This window comes from Rhopilema esculentum, chromosome 4, assembly GCF_057945365.1.
Source record: "Rhopilema esculentum isolate cy_ngs chromosome 4, ASM5794536v1, whole genome shotgun sequence".
NCBI lineage: Eukaryota > Metazoa > Cnidaria > Scyphozoa > Rhizostomeae > Rhizostomatidae > Rhopilema > Rhopilema esculentum.
Genome location: NC_142818.1, coordinates 10017683 through 10031458, shown reverse-complemented (window position 1 = coordinate 10031458; position 13776 = coordinate 10017683). Strand labels below are relative to the sequence as shown.

Below are 13776 nucleotides of genomic sequence, written 5' to 3'. Positions count from 1 at the left end.
AGACCTCGAAATTCTAAAAACATATTTTGCGAAGTCACAATTAAGCAATTATCATAAATCAGGAAACAATTGATAATTTTTCACGCTATCATAGATTAAATTCACTTTGATTTCCCGGAAAGCCATTTCTGAAATCCAATCAGTTAATATTACTAAGCTTTTAAAACCTTTAAAGGGACAATGAACAAACGGGATATGAAGTAGTACAATCAGGTAGGAGGCCCTCCTTTGTTTCCTCAAAAGTTCAAAATGTGTTCCTTGAACAGAAAAGTACCACCTGTTTTAGAAAAAGTTCCCTTTGTTCACGGTTAAGTGTCCTTTTTATGGAAAAGAAGCTTTTCGGTGAATTTATTTTCGACGAATACGACAACCAAAAGAGAAAGTCAGAGAAGAAATATAGCTGTTGTTGTTGTAAATTTATTTTAATTCGATATGAAAAACAATAGCTAACAATATATTCATAAATATACAATGTTAACTAATCAAAATCGAATATAGCTACCAGTGAGAGTTAGTACATAAAAAGGAATTATGGATACAAAATTAAAGATAACATTGCATTTTTCTGGCAGAAACTGACAGGCACTGCATTTGCAATTGGGTCCGTCCCATTGTTTTATTAGATTCTTAAAACTCTTCAAATTTTCTGCGGATTTCAACTCGTTGGGTAGGCCATTCCAAATCTGTGGCCCGATTGACATAAGACTTTTGAATCGAAATGTTGTTTAATTAGGCCTAACAGGGGCTAAGTTATTCAGATTTCTTAATGAATAATTTGACGAGCGTAATTTAAAAATACTCTGCATAATAGGTGGGTTCAAATGTTTTACTGTTTTGAATATTTCAATACACAGAATTATTTGACGAGCAACGAGCATCGAGCATCGTGCACAGCATCCTCTAACTGTTGTGATTGATGACCACTCTGACCACTCTCGTTATGTTAATTTATATTAGAAATTATTAGAAAAATGAAAACACCAACACAAAAACGCAAAGGTTGAAAAGTTTGTCTGTTACAAGGTGGGCCACAAGATTGCGGAGCAGCAAAGATTATAATAGATAAACAAAAAACCTGTTCCCTAAGAAGTACTCCAAAAACAAAAGAAGAATAAGTCGGTATTAAAACTTAGCGGGCAATCAAAATTTTATAACCAGCTCATTTATAACAACCATAATTGCAAATCCAAATATTGCGGATAGTGAGTGACAAAGCCATTTAATACCCATTTTATGTATGGATATTTTCGTCAGCATTTTCTCTATGTTTAGAATCATTGATGGTAGAAAAACTCAGCTGTATGGTTGGCACATATGCATGTTAATATTTTATTATGTTACCCCACTCTATAAATAATATAAGCGTTGAAATTAATTAGATTATTGTAATATCTACAAGCAATTCCAAGACCAGTATCAAAAATTACGTAGATTTTTCAAATTCAGACCCAGTCCTCTTGTTCCATGGACGGACTGGTTCACCCTTTCGCACGATAACTTAGTTGTAAAGGCCGACAAATCTTTAAAATGTTCGCCTTTAGAGGCAGGCAGGCACAGTTCTTGAGAACATGTCGCAGCTTATGCAAGGTATGGAAATAAAAAAAATTTTCTGCGCTCATTTCTTCTGACTTTGATGCTGTTACTGATACAGGTGCCAATCTTTTTCTATGAAATGAAGTCCAAATTAGGCCTAAGAACAACTTCTTGGACATAGGCCTAAGTAGACTTGAGTGAGCACGTTGCGGCATCCTATTGAAGTAACCGGCTCATCTGTTTAAGGCAATGACCAACTTCAAACTTTCCCCCTTTAAGTGAATTCAAGAAAACATCCCCTTAGCTAGTGCCCAAGTTGGTTTGTTGCATAACTTTTCCAAGGCTTCTTCGTCAGTATGTCGTCCGTTTGGAAGGATACAAAAATAGATACAAGAAACAAACCTTCATGTAAGGGAAGTTCCCATGGAAAATGCAACTAGAATGTCACAAACCTTTGGATTATCACCACTTTCTCAAAACTGACATGCATAACCATGCCTCAGCTGTTTCACATTCAGTTTCACAACACACAATACTAATTGTGACAAATTTAGAGGAAGCATTACTTTGTAAATTTCTGTTCTAATCATCTCTATTCACAATCAATTAATTTGAGCCATCCAAACATCAAGTGCAGTTCTGTTTCAATCATAAGAACGTGTCCTTGGAAGCAAGGGTAAGATGCCCTTGAATTTTTAAGATACCCTTGAAGTCTTAGGCTAATTCACCTTACGTAATTAACCTGCACCAAATTAGGACTCCTTGTGGGCTTACACATATATACTTGCTTATGTATCTTATAGGCTGAAATATATTTCTGGTTAAACTGTTTTACAGATAAGAATTATGTTTATATGAATATCAACATGTGTATATTTTTTCTTTAAAGACAATTTGGGTAGCATCATAGAAGTTTGAAGAGACTTCTTCTATTATAAGCTAACAGTCCCATTAAGTGTTTTTGCCCATGAAATGGGTGATGGAGCAAAGGAAAGGAGAACCCTGTATATAAGAATCAGGCCTCTCCCAAAGACACAGGCTATGACCCGCACCTGCGCAAATCCCACAAAAAAATTTGTGAGGGCTTTTTTCTGCCCACACAGTTTTTCAAACTATTGTTCTCATTTAATCTGCACAGTTAAGCTTCCCAATGTAAATAAAGAAAACAAGGACTTACATGTCCATGTGTTTATCACATGTTAACAAACTATTTTATTAGCTGCTAAAAATTTCAATGGATAGGGAATGTGTTCACACCAAAGGAATAACATATAGCATGATAAATGCTACAAATAATTAAAGTGAGAAACATTACACCATGCTGTCAGTCAAATAGGAAACAATTTATTTTAAAGGCAAGACATATAAACTGGGCATTCCCATATGTGACCGGCAAAATCTAACAAAACTTTGCTATATTCCAAAGAAAAGTTATGTTCCTCTTTTGTCTCATTTTAAGGAGTAGTAATACAAAATTTAAAGGTAGTAATACACACAAAAATACCTTCTTCAGGTGAATAGTATTTAAAGAATTGGCAAGGTAATGTATTTTTGCCTTTGTTAATACTCAAATATAAAAAAAAACAACAGTTCTGCAAGGGCCAAATAACCTACGCAACCAAACTTGCAAGTGCTTTTTGTAGCCTGTGTTGTTTTCCCAGAGAGGCCTGTATATAGCTTGTGATGTTATGTTCATATTGTATTCCCTAAATCATATTGTAATACCCTAACAAAACATTGTATATACATGACATCCTTTCATTATTTTTTAAGTCAAGAAAACTCACTACAAGAACAGTTAGCTTATGCAGATAATAAAAGTCCAGTTAATATAAATGCAATTGACAGTTTCAATTTTCTACTTTATCAATTTTAGACACCACTTAGCACATCATCTGCTGAGACAAGACATGCATCTCTGGTAACTTTTACTCTTGTATTTTCCAGAACTTGGTTATTGAAGATTGAAGTTTTTATTTTATTTACAGAAGATAATGATTGCTCTTTATGGTTATATTTTGAATTAATTCTAATGAATAATAAATTAATGAGAATGAATATTAAGATAACCTTTACTAAGGTAATAGTTGGGGGTTTATGCCTTTGTTCCTAATGAAAACCGGAAACAGTCTATCTTCCTAAACAAAGAAATTTCAGTAGGGATGAAGAGAAAATTGCCCCCTAGTGAGTAAGTTAAAAAGGTTCTATATCAGATCATATTAATTTGATTTTTAGCCATGGATTGCAGTTGGTGCCATGGCTGCAGGTGGCCTTGGCACTGGAATGCTTTTACAACCAAATGTAGAGGCTAGTGGTGATGTTGCCCCACCTTCTTTTAGTTGGAGTCACAATGGAATGTTTAACTCACTTGACCATGCCAGGTAAACAAAGTTTATTGTTTTCTTTTACAGTTTACAGTTTGTTGTATATAGACTAGACAACATAACTTTATTATAAGAAGAAGATAAGACAAGGCTAGTCCAATCAATACATTTTTATTAAACAAGCTTTATTAACGTCAAATCCAACATATTCAGAGAAAAACATTAACAATAAGATAGGTTGATCAATATGTTATCCTGCAGTTTATAATCCTTTCTCGTCTGCTTCTTCTGACAATCTCGTTTTCAAAATTTCAGAATTTTGACTGTGTTTATATCATAAAAAAAACTAACCTGTTGGCTAATGTTAAAACGAATCAAATTGTTAATTTCACGTTTTTTATTTTATAAGAAAACTGCTATAGCTAAAGCCTCACAAGTCCAAGTCTCTTAATTTTGGAACATTTTTGCCCACATTCTATTAGTAAAAGTTTCTGAAGAGTTTTGTAATTGCATACATATTAGAAAAAAAGGCACATAAAGTAAACGTCAGAAACATTGCTTTGAATGAGCTTCAAAGCAAAATGTGCAGCCTAGACGAACTTTCTTGTGTACATAGCAACATGCACAGTGTAAAATCATGCACACCAGTTGTTTTCCACATTTCATAAGAATCAAAACTTAAATTTTGTAATTTTTCATTTGCATGTGGAAGTTCCTAAAAATTGTTGGCCTTTTACCGATTCTCACAAAGCACTTTCTTATAAAAAATTTTGTGTATGAAGTAAAAATTCTATGCCATTGAACCATCAATTTCTTCACTGTCTGAATAAGAAGATTCTGATTCAATGTAAAAGTTTGAGTCGCTTACGTCACTGCCTGAATTTTCTTCCATTGCAGAACATTAATTAAGGCAGTGCATTTGTAGAAACAATATTTTTGGCATGTGTGTTTTTGCATGATACACTCATAAACCACAGTGTAATCTGGGTCAAGTCATTTACAGCATAAAAGGTCAATAAGGCTGTTTAAATAAACACAGCCCTACATGTGCCATTAACTAGTTATTGCAAATGAGAAATAAGACCACAGCAGCAAAGTAAGGATGATCAGCTTAAAAGGTCAAGCGATTTTCAGACCTCAACCTAAAACTTTGAGAAAGAATTATTTAAACCTTTGTTTACAGGGGTTTTTGCCATTTTAAGACTTCGCTAGTTTTAAACGTGGTATCATTGTGTGACTTGAAAGTTCGGCTACAAGAATCTGAAGGAATCAAAAATGGATGTTTTCATCCAGAAAACGTTTACCATAACCTTAAGCAAATTAGAATATTTGTCAAATTCTCTGTCAAATAGAAATAAAAAAAACTATTGCTTGATTATCATTGTTCGTTGATAGTTGAAATATGATAAAAAATAACATTGGGCAATATTTATCACTTGAGAATAAAGTATTCAGATTATTTAAGGCGTGCAATAAACTGCACTTCTGAGCAATAAAGGGCGCTTGCCAAGGCATGGGTGTTAGGTCGCACACCATTCCCAGCATGACCTAATTATTTTGGCATTTAGTAAAAGCAGTTATTTTTCTACATAATGCAAATGCTTTTCAAATTTACGTATTGTAAATACTCTCCAGTTGGACTTGAACTACATGTAGCAAAATGAGCCTCTCGTAAGGTTCTTAGAATATGATTATGATGAAAATAATTTTTTGCATTATCCTGGTTAATTCATCGAGTGAATTAAATTGCTTTTATCAATCAAGATATGTATTTAACAAAAAAATGAAAGTTGATATTTTCAAAACTGAGTGTTAAAAATTTGGAAGTTAATCACTACAGCAAACAAAAACTAATATGTCTAAAAGTCTATATTTGTTTACTTCCTGGATGCTTTGAATTCTTTGTGTCTTTTTGTCAAATTTTTCACACCCCAGTCTTTGTAACTCAGGTCCACACTTATTGCTCCGATGGCCCTGTCATCTTTTAATGCTTGCAACCACCAATTTTGTTTGTCATCCTGCTTCTACCTTATTTGATTCAAATTTTGTTTTTAGTGTTCGGCGTGGCTATCAAGTCTATAAGCAAGTTTGTCAAGCATGCCATAGCATGCAGTATATTGCATTTAGAAATCTGGTAGGGGTAACTCATACTGAAGATGAAGCTAGGGGTCTTGCAGAAGAGGTAAGTGACATCCTTAAAGGGCCTGTTTATATTAAAGGCAGTCTGTCCCCTATTGTGCACCCCTATTGTGCTCGACTTTCACAGGAGTGAAATTCACACACCATTGAGCTTGGTCAATAATTAAACAATTTAAACCAATTAGAGACAACTTTGATTCCAGAGCTTTTGAATCAAATTGCTGTGTTAATGTTGTAGTTAAGCTGTGCTAGAAATATTTTGTTCCCTGTTTTGTTTATGTCACAGATATGTCAACAGCAAAAGAAAATACTTCCATTATCATTCAATTCAAGTAATTAAATCTTCTTGCCAATTATGTTTCTTTTTGAGACAAACAACTTGAAATGCTTTTTGAGACAAACAGTAATTACGTTTGCTCGCTCTTTGCCACTTAGTCCATCCACAAGAAAATATGCACATGGAACTTTCCAGGTGCTGTTTACTGCCATGAAAACAACGGCCTGTTTATATTAAATTTATTCTCACTAAGTTTCAATATTATCAGTATTACAGTAGAGACATTTGAAATTCAGCAGATACCAATGAAATATTTTCCAAAGCTTTGGAAATCAATTTAAAAAGTATAGTTCCCAATCACAGATAAACAGTCCTTTTCGTGAGCAAAATTACATGTGTGTGGCAAATTGCACATGTAAACAAATTTGCTTAGTGCAATCGCACTTTGAAGTGCAAACCTGATAAAATTGGTAAAAGGAGCAAGAAAGGTAAAATCCACTCAAATACGTGCAAGAGCAAAACTCAATTCAATCAATACTTAACAGATTTTGTTGCCCTTAGCAGCCATCTTTCAAAAGTCATCGTCACTCTCCAAAGTTACAAGAGCAAATAAAAGTTGTTTTCAACAGCTCTTTGCTTTCAGGGAACAATTATGTTTTTACAAGAAATCAGTTATTACACTTAGCATGCTAATGGCAACTTAGCTGAAAAATGAGACGCTTAGTTGAAAGAAGCATTCAGTCAAATACCAAACATCTCTTGCAAAAATTGGAAAAATCATATTTTGGTCAAAAGTATCAAGATAATCAAGTAACAAGGGAAAAGGATAAACAATCATGAGACCATGGGAAATTGATGTTAACAGAAAACTGCAAAAACACTTGTTTGCGAGTGTGCTGAAAAACATGTGCAATTTAACTTGCGCGTGTGCAGGCGTGTGCGGGTGTGATCGCACACGCTAAACGAAAGGACAGCATATAGTGGTAGAAAATTGCAGATTTGAGAGAGAATCAAATCTTTATATTTTACTTAGGATACTAGAAAGGGGCAATGCAATAACCTAATGCTTACAAGGCTGAGAACTCAGAATACTGCCATTTTTGTAGAGTTCTTTTGTTTTTTCCTACTGAATTTCAAATTTTCCATCTTTTGACCATATTTTTTTCCCTTGATAAAACATTCTGTTTCCCATAAAATTCAAACCAATGCTACAAATGAGTTGAGTTGCATGTTTTTGTTTATTGGTTTCTATGCCTTAGTACGTTATGGTTGCTCCCCCAAATCCTTTTTGATCAGCTGTCAACCATATACAGCCTTTCAGTTTAAGCAATCCCTTACTGCCACCATTTTTGCAATCCACCATTGGTAGTTCATTTGCTGATTTTTTATTGCAATATTATCAGTGATGCTAAATTTTAAAAATTGATTTGCAAACAGCTGTCTGTCACTTCTATTTTAAAGAAAAAGGATGTTTTGTAATCACAATTTTTTGCAGATTCAAGTTGTTGATGGACCAGATGATGAAGGGAACATGTATGAAAGACCAGGAAAGGTAAGTTGAGTATTAATTGTTTGGTCTTCCAAATCTTCTAAAAAATCCCATTTCTTGTAAGATGTTTTTCAGTGTATATTAGTCCAGGACTTGTGAAACATCCTATGGCCTAAGTAATCCTTATCAGGAACTGCCCACCCTATCAGGAAAATCATTAGATAAGCACCCCCCTTTGAACAAGTACTCATCATCTCCACCTTAAGAAATTGGTGCTTGTTTGAAATTTTAGCCAATAAGGATTAGATGAAAGTTTAAGTCTTACAAGAATGTTAAAGTATAGCATAATGACCTGTTTGAACTTAACCTTCTTTTTTAAAAAAAAATTTAATATTTCTCATTCACATTTGAACTATTAATGCTTTCCTTGAGAATCAGTCGTTAGAATGTTATCAAGGAAGATGCTAGCCTCCAGCCAAGGGAGCAGTTTTCATTCATAGGGTGTTTGGAACAGGCAAGGGAATTAGGTAGAGAATTTTAAGTAAAAATAGTTTTTGGAGCATGCAACATATTATTTTGTGAAAAGTTACTAGTTCTAAAAAGGCAAGGCAAATTTATGTGTATGTATGTTTGTTTTTAGCTTTCTGACTATTTCCCAAATCCATATGCGAATGAAGAGGCTGCAAGGGCTGCGAACAATGGTATGCAAACTAGATTTAATTCCTTATTATTAATTCCATATACTTTGAGAATGATTTTTTTCTCTTTGAATTATGGTGAAAATTTCTGGAAGTGACAAGACCTTTCATAATGCAAAAATTTTGAATAGCATTTAGAGTTTGAAACACTTAAGCATCCTTCTTGTGTGGGTTTTTCAAAAGTCTATCAGAGCAAAAACTGCATGGCAACTATTTAGTCTCCAGCCAGAAAGGAAAAAGGGAAACTAGTCACTAAAAAGGGGGTTCATTATGGCCGATCTATTACCTCTAAGAGCTGATGGCACTGAGGTCAAAAACAGAAAACATTCCCTTTCTATCTGTATAAAATCTTCTGTCATTGCAAAAAGCAAATCGTGCAACAATTTTAGTGTTCAGATGCAGGTGGAAGTATGCCTTCAGGAAATAAGGAACACGCCTGATTAGCTTCATTTTAACCAATCAGTGACCTCTTAGAATTTATTGTTCATATTGAAGTTACCCAAACAATGCTGCATTTTCACTTAAGTAAATATCTTTTTGGGTGGAGAGGAATGATAAATGTTTGTTGCAAGTGATAAAGTAGATTGATAAAAGCAGCCAAGAGCTAAACTCATTTGTCAGTTACATTTTTATTTCTCAGCATCTCAGATTTTACCATAAAAATTTATTGAATTGCAGGTGCTTATCCTCCAGATCTTAGCTATATAGTGTCTGCCAGAAAAGGTGGTGAGGTATGAATCACATTCTTCGCCTGTCTTTTTGTTCTTCAAATCCAGAAGCTAAAACCCTTCATAGAAAGTCCAAGAAAGATGCACATTGCACTTTAGATGAGCTGCATAAAGAAAGTTAGAATATTCCAACTTCCAGTTTTACAAATTTAATTCCTTTTCTGCTACTAATTCCTATTTTAAATAATAATTATATTTACTACAGTTGTCTTTTGTTAATGATAGCTATGATCAAAATGACGGCTTTTTATTCACAGTCTTTATAATACTTCCTGGGTTACTTGTCCTGTCCTGTGAATCAAACCTTTTTTCCTTCTTAACTTGTTTTAAATATTTATCGTCAAAATTAGCCATTTCTCTCTTAGATAATTTTTTCAGCAGCCAGTACATATTATCTCATTCTATGATTCCCTTTCTCCTTCACCCAAGAGTTAGAAAACTATTTTGAACTATAAACTGTTGAAATTTACTGCATATTTGTTCTTCTATCCGTGTTTTTCATTTCCAATCGCATCAACCTGAAAATTGTGAAGAGTTCGAAGATTATAATTTGATATTATTATCATTGCAGGATTATGTATTCTCAATTCTAACTGGTTACCGCGAAGATCCACCGGCTGGCATTGAAATCAGGGAGGGTTTGAACTTCAATGATTATTTTCCTGGCCAAGCCATTGCCATGGCACAGCAGCTTTATCCAGGAGTTGTGGAATATGAGGATGGTACGTAGTCATGTTCATTTCATGTTCATGTTCATTTTTTTAAATTCCACTACCTACTATCAACTAAAACTAAACAAAGTTCACTAAATATATAAAAATATAAAAGTATTACAATATAAAATAATACAAATCAAGTAGGTAGTAAAATTCTTAAAGAAGGAGCTCCCTCAGTAGCTGAACTAATCGAGGAGAGAGCCCCCCAATCGTAGTCTCTCCTATTTAAAGCCTTTTCACACGGCAAGCACTTTTCACAAGGCAGTAGTTGTCATATTCCATTTATTATTGGTAACTCAAACTTCCTAAACATTTTCAGCAACAAAAAGTATCATTATTTTACCACCGCTGCCCCTAACCTTTTCCTAGGGGCTGTGGTGTCCATTTCTAGGGGTACCTTAAATACTTTTAACCTTGTGTTCTATTTTACGTATACCGTGAAGAAAATTGGCCAAAACCTTTTCCAAAATCATCAAAAAGCTTTCTAAAAAAGGTGATGCAGCTCTTATCAGTGCTGATGTGGAAGACCATCCTCTCCACCTCCCAAACTTGACTTGTGGCTCAACACGAAAGAGCTTTAATTAATTTATTAGTGTTATTATTCGTGTTCATCGTTTTTTTAAGGGCACTGTGTCCTGTTAGTCAACCGTTTGGAGTTAATAGTATGCTTTTCGGTGCGTTCTTAGTTAAAAGAGGTTCAGGATTAATCTTACGTCTCTATTGTAAGCCCAGCCAATTGGATTTAAATGGCCATAGAATTGCATCGGGACATAGTGCCTTAAATTTTGTTTGCCCTTAAGATGACATAAGCCAGCTTCCTTTTCTTGCTTGTGATTTTTGACGCGATACGTTTGATACAATACATGGAAAGTTTCTTTTAAACAGTTAGATAGATTTTTACAACGCAATCCTCAGATTTTACTGGAAACTTGGTCTAATGCCTTTGCTGTTGTCTTACAACCTTTAAAGACAATTGGCAGCTATAAAAGTGGCTAAAGTGTGCGTGTTAGTGGTATCACATTCACTGATTGGTCAATTTTTGATTGAAAGATGGCTTAAGCCCCTTGATTGAAAGTATTTATCGATTGCCTTTCAGAATCTCCCAATCATCAATTTCTGTTTCATTTTAGGTACTCCGGCTACAGTTAGTCAAATGGCAAAAGATGTTTCAACCTTCCTTCGATGGGCATCAGGTATCTTGTTTCAAATTTACTCCAACAAGTTCTATGATATGTCAGTGATCCCTAAAATATGTCGGGGGTCCCTATAATATGTCAGTGTTCCCTATAATATGTTGGTGATCCCTATAATATGTCGGTGATCCCTATTATATGTCGGTGGTCCCTAAAATATGTTGGTGGTCCCTATAATATGTCGGTGGTCCCTATAATATGTCGGTGGTCCCTATAATATGTCAGTGATCCCTATAATATGTCAGTGATCCCTATAATTTGTTGGTGATCCCTATAATATGTCGGTGATCCCTATTATATGTCGGTGGTCCCTAAAATATGTTGGTGGTCCCTATAATATGTCGGTGGTCCCTATAATATGTCGGTGGTCCCTATAATATGTCAGTGATCCCTATAATTTGTTGGCGATCCCTATAATATGTCGGTGATCCCTATTATATGTCGGTGATCCCTATTATATGTCGGTGGTCCCTAAAATATGTTGGTGGTCCCTAAAATATGTTGGTGGTCCCTATAATATGTCGGTGGTCCCTATAATATGTCGGTGGTCCCTATAATATGTCAGTGATCCCTATAATTTGTTGGTGATCCCTATAATATGTCGGTGATCCCTATTATATGTCGGTGATCCCTATTATATGTCGGTGGTCCCTATAATATGTCGGTGGTCCCTATAATATGTCGGTGGTCCCTATAATATGTCGGTGGTCCCTATAATATGTCAGTGATCCCTATAATTTGTTGGTGATCCCTATAATATGTTGGTGATCCCTATAATATGTCGGTGATCCCTATTATATGTCGGTGGTCTCTAAAATATGTTGGTGGTCCCTATAATATGTCGGTGGTCCCTATAATATGTTGGTGGTCCCTATAATATGTCAGTGATCCCTATAATTTGTTGGTGATCCCTATAATATGTCGGTGATCCCTATTATATGTCGGTGGTCCCTAAAATATGTTGGTGGTCCCTATAATATATATGTCAGTGATCCCTATTATATGTCGGTGGTCCCTACAATATGTCGGTGGTCCCTATAATATATATGTCAGTGATCCCTATTTATGTCGGTGGTCCCTATAATATGTCGGTGGTCCCTATAATATGTCGGTGGTCCCTATAATATGTCGGTGATCCTATGAGTTGTCGAAGACGTGTCAACTGCACGAATTTTCCATGTCAATCAAGCAGATTTGAGCTATGGACTCTCAACACCTTAGCTGTTGTCAATTAAAGGAAAATAAAGCAACTTCGAATAACTGAAAAAAGTACTTGTTGAGACTAAGTCTTGAAATTGGTGCCAACTTATGTGAAAGTTTAAATGTCGGTATGTTCATTTTTTCTTCTGAAAGCCGGTTCAGAGAGTCAACGGAGTCGATTAGAATCAACTTAGTTTGTGAAGATTTGTTAATTTAGTCGATATTGAATGTCTCCTGTGTGTTGTACAATCATACAATACTTGTTTTTTTCAGAACCTGAATTAGATGATAGAAAGCGAATGGGAATCAAGGTGGGTTATTTTCAAATTTCTGCGAAAGTTTTGTTGATCGTACAGGATTCTAAAGTTGAGCTGTCGTCTTCTCACTACAAAAATATCTTTTTAGTGTTCAACCAAGCACCTTTATTGTATTGTTCTTCTTTGCGTCTTACTTCTATTTTATTGCTCCTGGTACTCTTCTATCGATTTCGAAATGTTGCAACTCTCATATTTTTACCTTAACTTTCTTTCCCAGTGTTATTGCATGTGCGAATTCCTCAATGTTTGAAATATCGTGCTACCGCACTCTCTAAGAATCTGAATTTAAATACGAAGATACCAATTTCATCCCACATATAAAAAGCCCTTTGTGACAAACGGGTGGAAGGCTTCGCTTGTCCAATCTTGTCGATTTGTTGTGAAATGGTGATCTGCCTTTAATTACTTTCATCTAAGGATGAATCAAGTTTTACCCGAAACAGTTCTCCCTCCATTTAGACCTTGAGCTGCCGAAAGGCTGTCATCTCATTAGGTATTTATGTTTAAAAGCGACCTTGTTTAGAAGTGTTCGTGAATTTGATTTTGTTTTCAACTTTTATGTCGTCCTTCTTTTCAGGCCTTGACGATCGTATCTGCTCTGGCACTCATCTGCTTATACTACAAAAGACACAAGTGGGCGGTTCTGAAGACTCGGAAACTGGTCTACAAATCAAGTTAAAACAATTTTTTATGTAGATTAACGCACTATATTGAGATTGTTTGAAAATTGAAACTTCCTATGTAAAAATATTTGCCTGGTCAGATCTCTGATGAGTTGCTCTTTTAGAAATCACAGTGTTATATGTACTAGACTTGTTATCCTTTCATTTTAAGTTCACCAGGTAATCAAACTAGGTTCTCTCCTTTGAATTTCCATAAACGACACGCAATACTGATTCTTATTTTGTCGTATGAATGTGTATGAATATTGTTGTATCTTTTGTTTGTTTTCTTTTTGCATTTTGCTTGATCAACCAGCTTTCGAAGCCTCATACCTAATCGCCGAAAAGAATCATTTTCACTGAAGAAAAAGATTTTTCACATTTTTCGGCAAAGGGTAATCAATGCTCCTAGTATCAAATGGGAATTCTTTCCTAAGAAACATATTTAGTTTCTAAATTGAGATCGAAATCTAGTATCATTGCTTTGAGATGTGACTCAT

General features: G+C 34.9%; 1 protein-coding gene across 1 annotated transcript; it reads left to right on the top strand.

The window, feature by feature from the left end:
* The first annotated feature begins 1437 nt into the window (after positions 1-1437).
* On the top strand, positions 1438-13550 carry LOC135691117 (cytochrome c1, heme protein, mitochondrial). The gene is made up of 11 exons (XM_065208883.2): positions 1438-1587; positions 3410-3454; positions 3769-3914; positions 5913-6039; positions 7769-7825; positions 8403-8463; positions 9139-9191; positions 9760-9910; positions 11035-11097; positions 12571-12608; positions 13192-13550. The coding sequence occupies exons 1-11, from the start codon at positions 1528-1530 to the stop codon at positions 13291-13293; spliced, it is 903 nt and encodes a 300-aa protein (XP_065064955.1). The 5' UTR covers positions 1438-1527; the 3' UTR covers positions 13294-13550.
* Positions 13551-13776: the final 226 nt, after the last annotated feature.